General features: G+C 32.1%; 4 protein-coding genes across 8 annotated transcripts; 2 read left to right on the forward strand and 2 right to left on the reverse strand.

Moving 5' to 3' along the window:
• Positions 1 to 1,018: 1,018 nt before the first annotated feature.
• On the forward strand, positions 1,019 to 5,461 carry LOC110998328 (tyrosine-protein phosphatase non-receptor type 11). Of its 3 annotated transcripts, XR_006750794.1 has the most exons (3): positions 1,019 to 1,348; positions 2,074 to 2,109; positions 3,735 to 3,851. XR_006750794.1 is itself a non-coding variant. In XM_022266896.2 (2 exons), the coding sequence occupies exon 2, from the start codon at positions 2,179 to 2,181 to the stop codon at positions 4,048 to 4,050; it is 1,872 nt and encodes a 623-aa protein (XP_022122588.2). In that variant the 5' UTR covers positions 1,023 to 1,348; positions 2,074 to 2,178; the 3' UTR covers positions 4,051 to 5,461. The 3 variants fall into 3 exon arrangements, 2 of the variants coding, with proteins under 2 accessions (XP_022122588.2, XP_022122589.2); XM_022266896.2 differs by having other exon boundaries at positions 1,023 to 1,348; positions 2,074 to 5,461; XM_022266897.2 differs by lacking the exons at positions 1,019 to 1,348; positions 2,074 to 2,109 and adding an exon at positions 2,212 to 2,328 and having other exon boundaries at positions 2,405 to 5,461.
• A 46-nt stretch (positions 5,462 to 5,507) lies between these two features.
• On the reverse strand, positions 5,508 to 6,488 carry LOC110998354 (protein yippee-like 5). Of its 2 annotated transcripts, none has more exons than XM_022266947.2 (3): positions 6,220 to 6,488; positions 5,932 to 6,091; positions 5,508 to 5,855 (listed from the first exon to the last, which is right to left on the reverse strand). In XM_022266947.2, the coding sequence occupies exons 1-3, from the start codon at positions 6,335 to 6,337 to the stop codon at positions 5,768 to 5,770; spliced, it is 366 nt and encodes a 121-aa protein (XP_022122639.1). In that variant the 5' UTR covers positions 6,338 to 6,488; the 3' UTR covers positions 5,508 to 5,767. The 2 variants fall into 2 exon arrangements, with proteins under 2 accessions (XP_022122639.1, XP_022122640.1); XM_022266948.2 differs by having other exon boundaries at positions 5,508 to 5,875.
• Positions 6,489 to 6,558: 70 nt separating this feature from the next.
• LOC110998353 (TBC1 domain family member 19) lies at positions 6,559 to 14,086 on the forward strand. Of its 2 annotated transcripts, XM_022266946.2 has the most exons (11): positions 6,559 to 7,019; positions 7,128 to 7,262; positions 7,900 to 8,074; positions 8,243 to 8,330; positions 8,437 to 8,497; positions 9,190 to 9,423; positions 10,488 to 10,625; positions 11,375 to 11,537; positions 12,157 to 12,266; positions 12,902 to 12,993; positions 13,512 to 14,086. In XM_022266946.2, exons 1-11 carry the CDS (start codon positions 6,918 to 6,920, stop codon positions 13,768 to 13,770), a joined length of 1,557 nt encoding a protein of 518 aa, XP_022122638.1. In that variant the 5' UTR covers positions 6,559 to 6,917; the 3' UTR covers positions 13,771 to 14,086. The 2 variants fall into 2 exon arrangements, with proteins under 2 accessions (XP_022122638.1, XP_045487958.1); XM_045632002.1 differs by lacking the exons at positions 12,157 to 12,266; positions 12,902 to 12,993 and having other exon boundaries at positions 13,512 to 13,551.
• A 1,475-nt stretch (positions 14,087 to 15,561) lies between these two features.
• Positions 15,562 to 19,981, reverse strand: LOC110998356 (alkylated DNA repair protein alkB homolog 8). The gene is made up of 8 exons (XM_022266951.2): positions 19,733 to 19,981; positions 19,412 to 19,646; positions 18,988 to 19,302; positions 18,670 to 18,829; positions 18,095 to 18,335; positions 17,302 to 17,457; positions 16,328 to 16,492; positions 15,562 to 15,970 (listed from the first exon to the last, which is right to left on the reverse strand). Exons 1-8 carry the CDS (start codon positions 19,826 to 19,828, stop codon positions 15,581 to 15,583), a joined length of 1,758 nt encoding a protein of 585 aa, XP_022122643.2. The 5' UTR covers positions 19,829 to 19,981; the 3' UTR covers positions 15,562 to 15,580.
• Between the last annotated feature and the right edge of the window lie 38 nt (positions 19,982 to 20,019).

Consider the following 20,019-nt stretch of genomic DNA (forward strand, 5'->3'; position numbering starts at 1 on the left):
ATTTACCATAAATAACTACTATTTTAATACTTATAAAATAAAAAGTAAATTATTATCAGATCCTTATGAAAAATCATATTTATAACAATAAGAAACTATTTTCGGACTAAACCTGTTTTTTTATTTGAAAAATTGTCTTTGGTTGTCAAAATAGTAAATGACGCTCGATCATATTTTCTGTTGTTTTCAATATTTTGGGAAAGATATTTAAAAAAACTTGTAAAAATGCTGTGTCCAGAAGGAAGTCAGTTACAAAATGAAATACATTCAAAGGAAGAAGAGAAGGTACATAATAAAAAAAACAATATACCCGGTGAAGGTACAAGTAGCATGGAGTTGCGCTCGTATAAAAATCTCAAAACGTGGAAGAAATCTATTACAAATTTCTTCAGAAATCAACTGCGGTCAACAAAATCTAATGATGTCAGTAATACAATTCCTTTGCTAACAAAATTTTATTTTGTACTGTTGTTTGTGTCGACCACATTACATATTAAATTAATTCGCTTTTAAGGGTGACAGGCCTTCAGAAAGTCAGGAAAACTTTGAAGACAAGGACGTAGCTCCAGAGCAAAAATGGCAATCTCTAGGCAAAGTATTTAGGCGTCAGAGCTTTGCTGAACATTGGCCTAAATCTCCGTTCCAACATGGAGAAGGCTCATCGCAAAACAAACGCCAAGCAGTCCGAAAAGTTATATCTAGTTATTTTGGAAAATCTCTTAAATCTGATTCTAAAGAAGATAAATAGTTATGATTTAGGAATATATTTTCGGAACTATTAATTACTGTTTTTTAATTTTCATTTTACTTAAATTTTAATATATAGCCTGTATGTATGGGCTCTTTTCTGTACAAGAAAAGTAATAATTATTTAGATTTTAGATTCTTATGTAAAAATTTGATCAGATCGAGAGTAATGGTTTTTTTCGTATAATCATAATGTTATGATTACGCTTACCTACATACTCTGTGGTGAGAGAAATCATTGACATAGAAATGGCACAGACACACAGACAATTTGTTTTACAAGTCCACTGACTTTCCAGTCTGAAGTCACAGCTCAAACTGTCTTGGAAGCCCGAATTGAAAGAAAAAATATTTTTTCGTCTTTCTATGTTGAACTCTCTTAGTTATTGTCTCTTTAATTTCCTTCCAAGATAGATTTTTTTTGTGTTTATTTCATGTAATATCTATAACTAATATTATTATGGGAGATCGCGTGAATACGCCCTTGAAAATAGTGATACAAAAAAGTCTAAAGTCAGCATAGCAACAACACTTCGAAACGTTTAACTACTATTTTTAAGGAATACGGTGTGTTGGTTGCTGCATGGGTGCCTTTCATGAGGTAAGATCTCAAGCATTGAAATATATTTTCACAAGGTGTAGGAGTATTTTTTGTTAGCTGGATTACCTTTGTGTTCTTACTAACGTATATATAAATACGTACGTAATATAAATTCCTCTTAGTATATTTTAGTGTTAGTGTGTATGGTATAGACAATTACAAATTTGCAAACCATATGATATTGTTGGTTGGTATTGTTGTTTAGTTTATAAATATTGGTAAAATGTGTTTATTATAAAATAACAACACGGTTTGATGATAGCTTACATCCAATTTTTACATTTTAATTATATATTCAATTTATAAGGCTATTCATTTAAATTCTATTATACAAAGGACATTTTTTTCTACATTTATAAGTTTATTATGTTGTTGGTATACATGTTAAAACTAATAAAGATATACACAATGTCTTATTAAATCAAATCATTTGAAACAGGGGGTGTGTCTGTATAATGTGTGATCCCTTTTATGGTGCTTATGCCATTATGATGTAACATATAATGGAAGAAGACATTTTAACTGACTTCAATACAATTTACTTATATAGTTACTAAGTTAAATTATACTATAATTGCACATTTTTGATATAATTTACAGAAGAATGAAATGATTTCTGGGATCTGTTGTCTTAGGTTTTGGCAAACATAATAGAAATAAATACTTTTTACATATAACTACTTTATAGCAAAACAATTTGTTATCATTCCTTTTGATAATTTCAGATGGTTCATTTTGGTGCAAGGAGGTGCAAGACTCAGGTAGTATTTATTTGATAAGAACCATTTATAAACACCCAATTGTAAAATTTTGGGTAATAACACTGTAAGATGATAACACGGAGATGGTTTCACCCATATCTAAATGGTGTGGATGCAGAGAAGTTACTTTTGGACAGAGGACGAGATGGTTATTTTTTAGCTAGGCCAAGCATGAGCAACAAAGGTGATTTTACACTATCTGTAAGAAGAGGAAGTGAGGTAACACACATCAAAATTCAAAATAATGGAGAATTTCTTGATCTTTATGGAGGTGAAAAGTTTGCTACTCTTTCAGAACTAGTCCAATATTATATGGACAATCAAGGCCAGCTGCGTGAAATAAGTGGTAGTATAATTAGGTTAAAAACACCCTTAAATTGTGCTGATCCTACAACTGAAAGGTGGTACCATGGTCAGCTTACAGCAAAAGAGGCAGAAAGAATGATGCTGGAGAATGGTAGAAGTGGTTCCTTTTTAGTTAGAGAATCACAAAGGCAACCTGGTGATTTTGTTTTATCAGTGCGCACAAGAGATCGTGTAACACATGTCATAATAAGACGTAAAGACAATAAGTATGATGTTGGTGGAGGTCAACAGTTTGATGATCTCGTTAGCCTAATAGAACACTATCGCAATTACCCTATGGTTGAAACAACAGGGGATGTTCTCAGACTAATACAACCCTTTAATGCTACTCGTATTCAGGTACAACACTTTCATACACGTGTTAAACAATTACAAAAAGAAAATGAGGGTCCAATAGAAAGTATGGCATATAAACAAGGTTTTTGGGAAGAATTTGAGACATTACAGATGATGGAAAACTTGCAGTTATTTGATAGGATGGAAGGATCAAAACCTGAGAATATAAGAAAAAATAGATACAAAAATATTATACCCTTTGACCATACAAGAGTGATTTTAAATGATATTCCACCAGATGCCCCACCCGGTTCTGACTATATCAATGCTAACTACATTAGGTCTGATTTTATAGACACACAAGAGCATGATACCAATGGAACATATGAAAATTCCTCACAACATGGCTTTTCAAAACGAGATCTAAAAGATAAGTCATCTCCTGCACACACCCCAGTTATCATTACAGAAGAAACTCCTTCAGAAACTGGCAAAACAAATGGAACTTACAAACCCAAAACTGAACCTTCAATCCCTCAGACAACAAATTATATTGATGCAGTTGGCCAAAAAAGAGTAAAAAAAAATGTAGTTAATGGGGACCCAGAAAATGTGTATAACAAACTATACATTGCTACACAAGGATGCCTTTCCACCACAATTTATCAATTCTGGTCAATGATATGGCAGGAAGATGTGCGCATTATTATTATGACTACAAAAGAGATTGAGCGTGGCAAAGTCAAATGTGAACGTTACTGGCCTGAACTAAATAAAACAGAAGTTATAAAGAAATACACTATTTATAATGAATCTGAATCATCAACTCAAGATTATACTCTAAGACGCTTTATTGTAACTAAAAAGGATGAGTCAGATGTAAAAAGAACTATATACCACTTTCACTTTACTGCATGGCCAGATCATGGTGTTCCTTCAGAGCCAGGCCGAGTACTAAACATTTTATTAGATGTAAATTTCAGGTTGCAGCAGATTATGACAGGTTCGGAGCCACCCGAGCAAGCTGTAGTTTGTGTCCACTGCTCAGCTGGTATTGGTCGCACTGGCACTTTCATTGTCATTGACATGATATTAGATCAAATAAGGAAAGAAGGGTTTGACTGTGAAATCGATGTACATCGCACTGTACAAATGGTAAGAGACCAGCGCTCTGGTATGGTCCAGAATGAAGCTCAGTACAAATTTATTTACATGGCCTTGTTAGAATTTATCGAAACTGAAAAGCAACGAGTTGGTTTAATAGCAGCGGAACCTGCGCCTGATTCACCCCGTGTATGATTCTGACCTGTTAGAGGTAAGGATATGCTATAAAATGCTTTATAAATAAAAAAATATTAGATTATAGATTATTCAAGGCGCTAATCAATACACATGTTTTGAATCTTTTCTATGTTCTTAGAATGCATTGTTTAGGTTTTCTTAATAAGATTATTATTATGCAGCAAGGATTATATATCATTTATTTATTGTTATTGTATAAATACTTAAAGGCACTTTTATCAAGTATAATGCAAACAATATTTAAGTTTTGTTATATAAGAGAAAAGGTATAAAAATCTTATGGTTATAAACAAAAGGAGCACTAAGTAGTCTGCTATAGCTTTCTTTAATTTAGTGAATATTTTATATTCCTTTAAAAATATAATATTAAGTGTTAAATGCATATTCAAATATGGATTTTATCATAATTTATATGTAGTTTAAAAAATATTAAGAAATGTACAGAAAGAAGAAAATGTCTTGGTGATGATAATGCAAAAATAATATGTGGTAAAGGAGACCTGACAATGTTTCAAATCATTGCTTTAAAGTACTACACAAAGTCTATGATGATGGCTTTATAGTGATCTCGAATTGGTTCTGAAGTGAACATAAAATATAACCGTTTGATTTGCTGTTCTGGTGTATAATGAGGAGAATTCCCTGATTCTTAGAAATGTCATTAGTTGAGTATGTATGAAAAAGATTTAAAAATATTGCCTCATTGAGTACAAGAGAATGTATTAGGTTTAAGATAGAGCTTTTTATAGGTGCAAAAATATTTTTTTAAACAACAGTGTCTTGATTACCTATAATATTGGTGGGGCAATGATTGTGTGTCTGGTAATACTTCAAAATTAGACAAAATATATTTTTATTTATAATATAGACAGTACTAAATTTTTCCTTTAATATTGTTTATATAAAATATGCAATGTTTATACTTCTTTTGTATTGTCTGTATGTTATTATGTAATAATGTAAGGTGCTTTTGAATGAAGTAACACCCTTAATCATGGGTGGTGGTGCGCAATTTTGTAAGGATTTTTATTATTTAAAAGTAGGATGTACTTTATTACACTTTGAATAATGAATGTTATTTACGTAAGCTATCTTGTAGGTATTTTTTTTTTAAACCGGCACTTCAAAATCTATTAAAGATAGGTGGCAAGATGGAAATTCAATCCAGTTTTTATTGCTTCAAACAGCACTTTCAAAATATAGCAATTTCTTAATGAAGCCTTATTTAACATTCAGTGTTCAAATATTATAGCTATTTTTGTTGTTGGCATTTTTATTTATATTCCAATATAAAAGCTGAGCTTAATAATTTTTTTCATAAACCTTAGAAAAGCAAATTTTGTTATCTGCAAAAGATATATGTTGTGTTATGTAATATAATAATAAATAAAATGTGATATTGTATTAAGTCAAGTTGTTTTATTTACATCTGTTATGTAAGTTATTGATAATAGTAAAATGAAAACAGGGTTTCAATGTTTGTTTATTTTAGAGATCATACATAGATTTTAAATACTAAAATTCATAATAGTGATTAAAAAATTACAAATTAAATATTTTTACTACTGTTAGAGAGTATAATACCTAAGATTAGTTATCACAAAATTTAAATTTACCAATACCTACTATAATATATTCTTATGTTTTAGAAGTAAAAAATATAAATTAAGCATCATATTTGAAACTTCCAGAGAAAAAAATTCACATGGGCAATTTAATCATCATTATTTACAGGAATCTCTTCAAAACCTTCTGCTTCATTTACTAGGGCTCTTTCTAAAATAACACGGCCCTCTTTGTAGCTGTAACAAATAAAGAAAATCTATTTTATTCATATATTATGTACAATAAAATTGAATTTTACTTAATTTTACAAACCGTTGGTTCTCCTCCGTAGCAAACTCGTACACCCAGCCAAGTTTAGTGCAACAGTTTTTGCAAGATACATCTCGCACCATATGCCTACCAGTTAACATAACACGGTCTTGAACCTCAGAATAAATTAGATTTACTACTTTATGGAACAGAAATGCACGGCCTGAAAACAATAAACACAGTTTTTGTAATCTAAAGTGAAAGTTGTGGTGAGCCTCATTAGTTACTAATAACTACATAGGAAAGAGTTGGGGTATTGCGGTATGTTATTATACAATTAAACACAATGACCTGTAGCTCCAGTGAATCTTGTACTTATAAGCTCTGATCGATTTGTAAGAACAACATCACAAGCAGCACAAAGAAACAGCCGAGTTCCTCCAATGTGGTCAAGAAATATTTTTCCCATTATACTTTTAAGACTTTACGCTGTATATTATACAAGCATTAATATATTGTGCTTGAATAACTAAAAATTAATAAGATAAAGTTGACCTTCCTCTGAAATAAATGTTTACGATTAGATTTATCAATCAAGTATCAACTATGACGACTATGAGAGCTGATAATTTAAGTCAATTTTTGTTTTTGTCTTATTTCAGCATGACATAAACAAGATCTGTCGCTTTGACATAAGTGGCACGGTTTGCATTGTTGATATTATGACACTGACCATTTACGAATTCAATGAACTTTAGATTGGCGCTGCCTTTTGAAATTAATTGTATACACTTGTAGACCAAATTAATTGTTATTAAAAATGCATTATTTTATGTGATTTGTGCTAACCACAGCACCTTTGCGTATTGTAATACATTGTTTAATCATAGATTTTACGGTCGAATGATATCCAACTTAATCTAATGTTACTATAGCAACCACTGTTATAAGGATAATCGTTGAAAGGAACGATATGACGGATCCAATTTAGAACCTGAATCATATACTAAAAAAATCCAGGCTTTTTAGTAAACAACTTTTAAAATATAATGGAAAGTTTAAAAGAAGATGCAATCCACCATACAGCTATGAAATTAGCCGAAGAATTGAAAAACTTGTCCATTTACAAATCATTTTATAGCGATGTTCAAGTAAGTTGTGATCTTATGTATAGTTATGTTAGGATTAGGGTTTATATAGTGGGTATTTTATATTTCTACTATGACTTGTAATAAAATCGTATAACTATACTTTTATAGAAATTAGTTTCGTCACCGAACGTAAAGAAAGAGGATTTCAAACAGACACTTCAACAGGCAATGAAAGAAAAGGGCTTGGATACAAAATTACGAAACACAGTTTTCCATTGGGTACGATCACAGAATAAGCAAAATGTAAGTTAAGAAGTAAGTTCGGAGAAAAAAATATATAAACACAAATCGAGCTTTAATTAACAATTCCTGTTAGTTGGACAAATGCTGCAAAAGGACAACGCTATTTAGTTTTTCATGTGTTCAATGCTAGCGAAATAATAAGGAGTGAATCATGCAGCAAGCTTTTATTAGTGAGACTTCACTAGACTACACATAGGTTGCCTGTCCCAATATACCTAGTTATAGTCCATAATTTAAACTATACGTTTACACATATAGCTAGCTTATTTTCTCTTCAAAGTTACTTTAATAGTTTTAGAACTTGTTAACGATTTAATTGCATTTGCAATTGAATCCGCTGTTTTGCAGTATAAGTTGGTGACTGATATGTTCGAAATTTTAACATACTGTCTATATTGTATACGTTACAAATTATACAAAACTAGGGCTGATATTTGAAATTGGGACATGTCTAAATGTATTTCAAAAACCAAAAAAGTGATACTTAGCAGCCTTCAGGCGGACATAAACCATTTCGAGTTTTGGGAACCCTTAACAAAAAACTATTATAATCCTATTATAAACCTACTAATCAAGATAGCCATGCATTTGACATAGTGAATTTGATGTATTAAATCCGATGAATACACAATTTCAGAAACTCGATCCTCTAACATCATTATCAAAAGCAAGTGCGCAATGGGAAAAAAGGATTCACAAATCACTAAATTCGATGTGTTCAGATTTAGAAACGTCTTTGGCGAAGGTGCGATCCCAAAGCGAGCAAGAGGAACTCTCGGATAAGTGGAATGAGCTTAGTACATACAATTCAGGTGAGATTACGTATACTAGTCAATACTCGGTAATACTTGGTTTTAATACTATAATGTCGTTCTTATATCTTTTGATTAGCCAAAGGTGTTAAAAATACAATATTTCAAATATATTTTACATCAAGATAGTTTTGTAGTAATAAAATACATATTCTGAGAACTTTTTAGATTTATCAAAATACAGACCCGTGTATGCACCAAAGGATTTTTTAGAAGTTTTATTGACGTTATCTGGATATGTTCCTTATACTAAAGAGTAAGTAAATCCTTTACATTATAATGACCCTTACCGAATAGTTTAAATTAATTAAACATTGTTATTTATTAAATAAAGCGAATGTGAACCAAATTATACTTTCTAGAGGTGAACCTAAGTGGGAATTCGCTCATCTGCCCCTTCAAGTTAAGAATTTAGATCAATTGGTAAGTCGAGTAAATAATTGCACACCATAATAACGTTGATTATAATTTGGAATTAGTCTAATTTTGTTTTAAATAAGGAATTTTATATAATTAATAGAACATGAAGGCAAAATTCGTGACTTGTTGTTCATGACTCGTGGCCTAGTATGAAGAAATCGCATACAACTTATTTTACCCTTTTATAATCCTCGACGTATCTCTGAAGTTAATTTATTATGTACACTCAGCTCGGCAAATTATCTTACGGCTTAGGTGAGTAATATGAAACGAAAGTAAGAATTTCGCTAGCTCTCGCTTCAACTGGCCCGTATTCAACAAGGTATCGTAAGTCACAATCTTTGTTTGAGCATATAATATGTATCAAAATCAAAAAATTAATCATTTGACAGTTCTTGAAAACAGATTTATGTTGACAGGCGCTAGAATAACAGCCTTAGTCAAGATTTATTAAAAAGTCTCGTTTATCCTAATTTAAAGTTTAGTCCTTAAACTTTAACGTAGCGCTAATTCTCTTGTATATCCTTACTCTTAGCGCTAAATATTTGTTTAAAATGCTGTTTCTAACCATATATGAAAAATACTCACTTCCCGATAGTACAGTACAATAAAACTTATGTAAGTGTGACGTAAGCAAATCCGCGATAAAATATCCGTTTAATACACATACAAATCAAAATTGAAAAAATTTTTAGCGTAAAATATACCTGGAATGGACAAACGGTGAACCCTTGTTAGGTGTCAATCCGAATATGCCCAGTGCAGTCACTGGATTTTCAACTATAGAAGCGGAAAGAATAGGTTTAGGTGAAAGGGTCACGACTTTGGGCTACGCGCCAGTTATTCAAGAGTACTTGAAGAAGGGAAGCCCTCAGTGCTTGAGGGCGAAGCTTTGGGCTCAAGTACTTGGTGCTGATGTTGGTGCACAGGTTAGTTTTCATAGTGATTCTGTTGTTGTATATATATCGGCAAACTTCTTGAGCTTGAAAATGGGAGTGGAGAGCAAAGACATTTGTCCAAGATGTTAGCCGGTATCTGTATCAGATATTTGCCCTAGTTTTACAGATAATATAATAGACAATACATATGCCTAATGAATTCGCGTCACATAGTGTTCGTTATATATTTATTTTTTATATAAAGACAATAATTCTTTTGGCAACTTACATACGGACTTGTAGTTATTTCGGTATTTGCTAACTTCAATTATTAATTAATTACGCCAGTCAGTCTAACCTTTCCCATTATTCTTGTCCTTTGATGATAATTGTGTGCTTTTTATGTCTATTTGAGTTGAATCATGGATATATTTTCGGAGGTTTACAGTCAATGTTTAATTTTTTAATAAGGCCGTATACACTAGTCTAGATTTTAGTTTAGATCTAGATTAGTAATCGATTTGAACCTTTTTTGTAAACTAAGTTGCTTATTTTGATAATATATTTCTTATATAAGATTTTAAATAGGTGTAGTTATTTTGGATTATATTTTTATAATAGCAGCTTTGTGTAAAATATTAGGGGCTCTGGACAAAGTCACTTTCCGACAGGCGTGACCCACTACCGCCAAATGAATGACATTAGCTCATCCTTTATCATGTGACCATTTCCATACAAATTTGTTTAGCGATAATTGGTCACGTCTCGCATTTTGCGATTTTGTCTTAACCTCTGATTGGTATTATCAGGCAGGCGTTGTAATATGGCAGAGCTTTGGTATGACGTTTATTTAAAAAATAACAAGAGAATTAACAAGCTTCATATTCATTGTAAAATCTTTTAAAAATTCAGATTTATGACATACAGGAGCATCATATTTCGGACTAAAGTCTCGTTTCTAAATCTAACCTTGCGACTGTGCTTGCGGAATTTTCCTATTGATTTATAAAGTAGCCTGCTAACTAAAGCTAAAGTAGCTGTGTCACATTTCTATCGTTTAGTTTTATAATAATTTCATAATTAATTATTTTTATTCGCTTTTTTAATTCTTTAAGCAAACGGCGTACTTCAATAGACTAAAAAAGAGTGTGCTGGAAGTGGATCTGATGATTGACAAGTTGATCTTTAAAGATGTTCAGCTGACCGCATCTAACGATGACCAATATTTTGTTTTTGAAGATTTATTGTATCAGGTCAGTATTATTTAAGAAAGAACTAACGAGAAACCTTGCCTAATAATAGCAAAAATATTATAATAAATATATACAGTAAGCTGTGTCCTGCATTAATTCACTGCAGATTAACGAATGATTATTCGCTCGTAATGTGTTTATTGTATTTATCATTAAATGGGCAAAAAGTGGTTAGTAAATAAATGTGATATATTATAAAAAGAGTGTGTATACTTATATACACGCCTTAGAAGTTAAGCTTCTTTGGCGTATCGAAAAAAAATAACTAAAATGCTATAGTGATTAAGGATAAATAATAAAACTAATCAAAAATATTTTATTAGTAAATACTATCAGAGTTGTATATGAAATTAATTTAAAAACACCAAAGTAATATCTATTTATTCACACTGTTTAATTGTACTGTTACGAAACACGAGTTCTAAGTATAAAATTACAAGAATATAGGTACAACTTGAACATAGATATCTATTTTCACCTAGACCTAACTTCATTCTGTTAATTTCGTGTCACGGTGCGTGCGCATCGGAAAATTTCACTCTCATAAATTTTTCATAACGCGCCTAAAGAAGTATAACTTCAATATTTTCTGGTGTAAATCGTATTACATCGAGTACGATTTCTAAAAGAAAGAAACTTTAAAAGTTCAATACTTAGTTGCAAATAAAAGGCGAATCTTTCTTATTTATTATATCTTTCTTCTAATCTTTCTTATTATTTCTTTTTATTATATTATATTTTTAATTTAGGTTATGCTCTGTTTCTCGAGAGATAGTGATGTCCTACACAACCTAAAAGGCTCTATTGGTAATGCTCTAAATGTCACGATCAAAGGTAAACAGACATCTGCTGACAGTATCACAGTTTTCCCGCCAAGTGGAATTATTCCTTTTCATGGCTTCACTATGTACGGTAAGTTTTAAGACGGACCGAGATTTATTTAATTTAAGTCTTACCTATTTTACTAATAATGATATTTAACATGAGAAACTCTGTTCGTGCGGTCTGTTTGTTCCACATATCCTTAAATTAGCTAAAAAGAACGAAGAAGATAGGTATATAAACAAAGTAAGATTAAAAGTCGATACTTAGCGTTAATAATGACTCCTGAGGCAAATCTTAAATGTTTTTGACTAAAAACAAAAGAAAAAAGGAAGAGGTAGAGAGAATGATATATTGGTGTATCTGTTGTGTGATTAATCGTTTTTTTATAATAGAGGATAAACCTCCGGTCCAAGGTTTGCTTCTGGTATGAGCCATGTCGACTCTTATATTACGGCTTCTTTCTCTCTTCTCTAAGTCAGAGGCTAATACCATAGATTATATGCCGGTTCGATTATAATAGTTTCGATTTGGTAGCCACCTAACATCAAGTGGTCACAAAAATGTGTCTGAACTGTTGGAAGGTCGTCGATAAGACATATTAGGCGAGGTACCGAATTTTTAAACGTAATTTCTTTTGTGTAGGAAGATTGAATTGCGCCAGAATTAATATCTAAACTGATCATAATTTTTACCAATTAATTTTCAGCGACCCCATTTTGTTACATATATGACGATCCTGTGCAATTGTATTTTATTTTTCGAGCGTTTTATATTCGCTACTGGCACAAATTGCATTATATTTCTACACACCCGCAGGTACATACAATATTATGTTTTAGAAAAGTTTTCTTAATATTGTCACATTTTGTTTGAGAACTTTTAATGTAGCAATAATTTATTTAAAAATAAAATTAGTGCCCTACAACTTTTTTTAAATCTGGGCTACAAATTTACCTATTCTATGATCATTTGTCAATCTAATGGACAAGTAGGTGAACAGCCTCCCTTGCCTGACACATTTTGTGTCCAAGTTGTCGACTTTTTGTGTCCAAGGCCTAAGCCATAGTTATTAACCATGTTTTCCTTCACTAGTCGGGTGAACGTTAAATGCGCATATAGAAACTCCATTGGTACACAACAGGAAAACGAACCTACTGCTCTATTTTAACCGACCCCAAAAAGGGAGGTTGTCGGATATTATATATATATACTATGATAATCTATTTAGTCATCTGATCACGTCTACTAAATTTCTTTAATGTTTTATCACATGTTTGGAAATTATAATTCATATTTCTCAAAATCTTCTATTTTACTTTTGTTGTTTGTTGTACCAATGTACCTATGAGTGTAAAAAAATAGCCCATCAAAATCAGTTCAGTAGTTTTTGATCCGTGTGCACACATTTTTTGTATAATAGACGCAATTATAAATATTTTATACATTTTAAGGGTATTGTGTCGCTTTGTTTACTGTATGAGAGGTTATTAGAAGCAAACGAACCGTTATTATGGATTCATTTTCGAAATATTAATATCAATCCGTAAGTTTTCTTTCATGTTTTTATGTACAAAAAGTTTTTGGGATGGATCCGTAAAACTCACTACTTTTGTAAACACACAATTGTTTTTTAGTTGCTAGGTTTTGTGACTGGTATGGGGAAAACTATTTTAGGTTTGACTGATTAAGAACCTATCAAGTCGCCACACTCCAAGAAAGTAAATCGTTTCTTTCCATTTTTTGTGACCCTTCCTTAAAGTAAATGGAAAAAATAAATTGTGGAGTTGAGTAGTTTATGTATCCATTCTGGAAGATCGATACACGATCTAAATAACTTTGCTCGATAGAAAAAAAAATACAAATTATTATAAAAATATTTTATTACAAGCCAAGTAATCCGTCAGAAAGAAGATACTATTTACATTAATTTAATACTTTACATAACAACTAATTCTTTTTACGGGCGGGCGCGCCTCAGTGCTCTCCATTGCGCTGGGTTAGCACCTTAAAGCCCCAAAATTGTCTCTATTGTCTATCGGGAACATTTATTTTTATTCACAGAATACGTGTAGTTTTCAAATGGATAATGCGGGCGTTCAGCGGTCACTTACCGCCTGACCAACTTTTGCTGTTGTGGGACACCATATTGGGCTACGATTGTTTAGAAATTCTACCATTATTGGCGCTGGCAATACTGAGCTTTAGGAAGGAGAATATATTTCAAGTGAACACCATACAAAATGTCGACGCTGTTTTGGCTGACCTGTCTACCATATCCGTCATTCCTCTGTTGCAATTGACTTTGATGAAGCCTCAATAAAGTTTTCGTTTTCTAGTATGAAGTGTTATTTAAAAGTTAAAACCATTTTCTTTGGGACATACGAAATGCCTTAGAACGAACAATATGTAAAATGGAGTAGATATCTAAAAGCAATAATTCATATTTGTATACAAAACGTGGTAGTACTCCGCGGGCGAGTTTGGAACTAAATGTATTCTTTCGAGCTGTCTGTAAGAGACTATCGCATTGACATATACTAATTAATCTGTGCGTTTGACTGTCAAGCTGGCAGTAATTTCGAATACTTAACAAATCTGTTGTAAAGTTTGAGCTAAGGGTGACATTTAGAAACGGGACTTAAAGAAAAGTCTGGCTCCGTATTGACATTGACAGGGAATCGTTACTGTTCTCACTCGAGGCGAAGGAGTAGAGTTTTTTTTGACTAACGGGCGTCATACTTTTTTTAGGAGTCTTCAGTTTCATGTCAAAACCTTCTACTATCTATTACTTGACCCTTTAAATTTTACGTATTGTTCGTACAAAATATGTCCATATTCGAACGTATATGTCATAATTGTGTTGTTACCAAATTATTAGCATAGTATAATTGACGTAATACTGTACCGTCACTTATGAATATTATATACATTTATATATAAAAATGTATATAATTATATAATATATATATATTTTTAGAATTTTTATTTTGTAGATGTTTTTTTCCTAATAAAAGTCGAAATTGGTTGTTGTTTTTCTTTTTAGATAACATACCCATAAGCCTGAAGAATTTTTAAGATGCGATAGGCTTAAAAATTAAAAAAAATTGAATTTATATTTTTATTTAACAGAATAATATATCTATTTTCTACGTATTTGGATTGAATGTCGCACTTTTTAAAGTATATTTTGCGTCCACATAAAATTCTTACTCTGTGGTGTAAACTGTGATGGCCATGGATCTTTCATTAATTGTCCTATAATCATAGCTAAGTATGGATTTCAGGATTATGAAGATAGATTCTTGGATTTACCCTCCTCCGATTTGCCCCTGATTGTCAAAATCCAGTTTTTTTTAATTGTCTAATTTGCAGTATCTGCTATTTCGGGTCAAAAGCGATGTTCTTTTCTAACTCACTGACACATCAATGGATCCCTTTTATGTTTTCAAGTAACGGAAAGTTTGTCATCTTATATCTTTAAACGAGCAATTCTTGTATATATATATATAATTGAAATCTCGGAATCGGCTCCAACGATTTTCATAAAATTTAGCATTTATCGCCCCCGAAACCCACAGAGGGTTAATATAATATAAATAATAATAATAAATCGATTTAGCTAGGAATCATTTCTAGAAAATGTCATTTTATTTGTGTTTTATCAACTTAAACATAGAATTGCTTGTTTAAAGATGTCAGTCAAATAAAAACTTAAATATAAAACACAATTTATAAAAAAAAATACCGAGCTAAGCTCGGTCATCCAGGTCCTGTGCTCTTAATTAACATAGACGAGATTAAGTCCCATTGCTACACCGACATTGTCATTACCAGGCAAGACATTTCATGCGATAAAAAATAAACCTTTTACCAAAATGGTCACTGATAATTGGAAATTACGCATTTCGGGCGTTTTAAAACTATTTTAGGTACAATTTCGAGTGTACTTTTTACTTTATATTCTGTATACATATGACATTAGGAAACTTCAATATCACCGGGAAGCTATGATTGACAGATGACTCGAGCTATGACGTAAGACAGCTGAGATTTGACGTTTGAAGTGTGATTAGTACAAAACAGTCTTTAATTTAACAATAAGACTCCGATGTACAATATGGAAGGACTTTTTATAATTTCTTACAAACAACACACCAATTGCCTTCCTCATAGAAACTGTTCTCAATCTCGAGTTCCGGTTTACACAAATCATCCAATTCGCCGTCTTCAAACACGTGGTAATATCTCAAAAACGTGTCAGACGTATTCGTTAACTTTTTATCCCGGATTTGCCTCAATTTCCACGGCACTAGGAGATCTGAATGCTGAAATTGTGTTCTATTTTCGTGTATTGGAAAATTTACACCTCCAATCGTGGTTACTAGGTCGGTGTCGCGGTTTTCCTTGTTTGTGTCCAAGTAGTTCGATTTGGTCTGGTCTTTGGCCCATACTGTAATGAGAGCGACGCCTCCAGGACGTAGAAGACGCGCGATTGTAAGAATCGATTGTTTCCTTCTTGCCTGAAATTGTTAAAAAATACTCTTTATGTTTCTATAACACACAGACCAATTTTCAAGTATAAAAATCAACACAGGGGCAAATTAAAATTTATTCGGCCTTAGACTGTAAAACTATAGAGTTTAACCATAGAGTCTCATGTGTTTCTAGGGTTAACAAAATTTGTCAGAAAAATACAAGTGCCACTTTGGTTCCAAAAAGAAGAATACGACTGATTTAATAAACCACATCTTAATTTTAGTTGTTAGTAAGAAGTAACATATATATTTTTGTTACAAAAAATTTGATACTAAAAGAATCACCAACTTGCGATCGCAATTTTGCGTGTATAGGAACGTAAACATTTGAATATCACCCACCTCGCTACAAAAGTGGTGTATGACAGCGATACAAATAATGACGTCCGCACACTCGTCCCTTAACGGCGAATGAAGTAAGTCAAGTCTGACACAATCCGAGCCAGATATAGCGCGTGTGTGCGCCGAACATTCTAATAACAGCCCTGCACTACGTTCGCCTGCTATCTGAAATTTAAAAGTTAAATATATTGGGATTAAATTATTTTTAATTTAATTTCATGCCAGAGCAATTACATAATGGTAAAAATAATTTTAAATTCAATATGTTCTAATGACGGAAGAAATTGTTTACCACAAACTCAACTTTCCACAACTGAGAATTTCTTAATGCAGTTTTTGCCGCGCAAAACCACTTCGTGGAACCAGATGCCCACTGAAGTATTTCCGAAACAATTAGATTTAGGGTCCAGAAGAAAAGAGCATACTAATTCATTAAAACGCCGGCAACGCATTCGCGAGCCCTCTGGCATTGAGTGTCCATGGGCGGAGGTGAGCCTCATACCTGTTTGTCCCCTGTTCTAAGAAAAAGGTGTATACCTGTAGCGGCTGGAATTACTTCGCAAACACGTTTTAGGGGTTGCAAACATTAATACCACTGCTCTTTTCTTTCGTCGGTGATTTTACCGTTATGTGTCGACATGGGCGGGGCCCGCAGCCAACAGCTTCCATGTTTAATTTGTCCGCTGCTCGCGTTGCCTTCATCCTAATGCCTAGCCTAGAATCTTTTGTGCTATTTTGGTGACGCCGAGGTGACAGAAAAACAATAATACCATTCCTGGTGTTCGCGACAAGAGTATGACGTCATCGATTATAAGAAAACAAGCAAACATAATTGTTATCCTTTAAATACTGCATTGTCATGAATTATATTGGAAGACGCTCTTACAGAACATCAAATGTATATTTTAAATGTGTAGTGGTAAGTCGAAATTTCAAGCAAGAGTTTGAATTAGACAATATTATTTATATCATACCTGTAGAATATCATTCCTGTTTAGTATATTCTTGCCATTTCCAGCCCCAAGGTCTAGTAACACTGCTCCAGAGGGTACGCTCTGCAAAAATTCATCAACCCGAGGCCAGCGCTTGTGACGTGTCGTACTAAAGTGGCCCGCTATTTGTTCATACACCTGTTATACATTAATTATACTATATTATTAGTTTAAAATATTGTTTTTTAACTTGCGTAAACTACAATTAATGTAAATCAGTCTTTTATTTACTTATTTCCACATAAGTAATTATTCTATGTCACCGTGACCACGCACGCTGTAAAGCACGTAAAAAGTCGGTTAAATTTAAATTATGTTTAAATAATTATAAGTTTAAATACAATACATAACTATAATCCGTAAAAAAGTGTTTTTCTTTTAACATGTAAAAGTTATGTTAATAAAAGTCAATACTATAATTATTCTACAGTTACTACGTAGAGAGGAACGGAGTTTACTGAAAACATTAAAAGTATTGGCAACTTTAAGCCGTTTTTGGTTTTCTAAACATTTTCAGTGTATCTTAACAGTTACTACGTAGAGAGGAACGGAGTTTACTGAAAACATTAAAAGTATTGGCAACTTTAAGCCGTTTTTGGTTTTCTAAACATTTTCAGTGTTACCTAGGAACTCACATATATTTTTATGTTTAAACTTTATTATAATATCCTAACATAGTTTGCCTGAAACAGATCACTTATCAGCAAGTATGTGGCCATACAAAACAATTGAACATATGTTTGTACTTATATTTATAAGGTGGCAAATAATGTACCTGATGGACATGCAACTCCTCTAAATGCGATGCTAAAACATTGTCTATCTCCCCATTATTGTTAAATCGGTCACACAAAATATTATAACAACATTTACATGGTCCCTCTCTTGTCTTACGGAAAGTAAGAGATATTCTTGTGCCCCGAGGTCTGGTATCACCAGTTATAACTCTCTCGTGTTTTCTGGTTTCTACTATGGGGTCCCATGTACGAGGTTGAATAGCATGTTGCCAGTCATATCTATAAAACAGATTGAAGTGAAATTTTAGGAGGAATAATAATTTGTAAATAATAATTATAATAATATTATTTATTTTACATTTAAAAATGCAGCAAAAAATTTTATATAATATTATGCAAGTTATATATAAACTAATATTTATAAAACACCAGTAGAAACAGTAATTTTATGTCATAAATAAGTCTATTACAATATACAATTTGTCATGCCAAAAATACTTGAGATTCTTTCCCATACTTCTAAATATGTTCCATAATTTACTATCAGTACCAAGGACTATGTAGGAGGATAATATATCTTATCCAGAACCTGGGTGTAATAAAAGTACCATACCTTGCCTCCTCCTGCATAACAAGCATAGACCGAGCAGGCACCACAATTGGTACATATTTATTACTATGATGCTTCCAGTCCATAACAACATCTGAGCCTAATGAAAGAGATAATATTGTTTCCCCAAAGGGACTGTGTCTATCAACATGTGATGGAATTCCTGAAATTTTTAATTAATACACTACATTATATGACAGACCCAAACCAAGTATTTTTTAAGCTGTACATCAATTTTCATAGAAATTTCACAGGTGTGGATTTCTATTTTTAACTGAATTTTATAATTAACTTTTGATTCTCTACAGTGATAATTATTACCTTGTCCTGGCAAATATTTATTTACCGTAAGTTGATCCGGTACATTTATAGCAATGCCTTGAGCTCTCAATCTTTCCCATAAAATGTCACACTGAAGAGGAATTTTCTCATCTAAGGGGGCATTTAAATCCACATCATTACTGCCATATCTAAATTCATACCCATAATGTTTTACTTGGCGATTCTTTAGGTTAAACTCATCTATCCAATCAAATAGTGCAATAAATTCTTTTTCTTCTTCAATTGTAATAAAATCAGGTATTATTTGAAGTCCTTTTGGTGGATCTGCTGTGCAAAGAATCTCATCACTTGGAACTAGAAATTAATTTCTTATTATGTACTTAATATTAAATCTTATAATGTTTCCATTTTTTTAAGTGACTAAATATAGACAAAAATTTAGAAATAGATATTATTAACTCACCCCCTTCGACATAATTCATATAAATCACTGTTCCATTCATCGCCTTTGCTTTACCATTCTGAGCTTCATAAAACAGTTGAGAACTTTTAATATCAGCAAACACTAAAAAAGAGTGTGATTCGCCTTTTTCAGCAATGTATTTAAGCAAGTTCACAGTGGGGAGCTCCTCTAGGAGTTTGTTAGCATCTTCCTTAATGAAGCCAGTAGCCTGGCCTACGTTGCACAACACTATATTCTAGACAAATAAAATATTTATATAAATAAACGTAGTTAATTTAAAAACAATTTATCTTTTATATAATCAAAGCAATGTTTACATACAGTAGTTGGTGTTTCAACACATAGAACTCCCTTTGAAGTCTTTAAGCGTGCTGAAAATCTTTTACATTTACGATTTATTTGTTTTAATTTCTCCATTTCAATACACAATTTGGGCTAGGTTGATTAGACTACGGGAAAATATGTAAACACTAAACATGGTTAAATTTAATGTAAACATAACCTCGAAATGTTAACTGAATGTTTACCTATTATCTATACCACAGACTACTAAAAGTATGTAATGTAAGCAACTTTTTAAAGATATATTGGATATAATATATAATATG

The sequence above is a fragment of the Pieris rapae genome, chromosome 17 (genome assembly GCF_905147795.1).
Source record: "Pieris rapae chromosome 17, ilPieRapa1.1, whole genome shotgun sequence".
Classification (NCBI taxonomy): domain Eukaryota; kingdom Metazoa; phylum Arthropoda; class Insecta; order Lepidoptera; family Pieridae; genus Pieris; species Pieris rapae.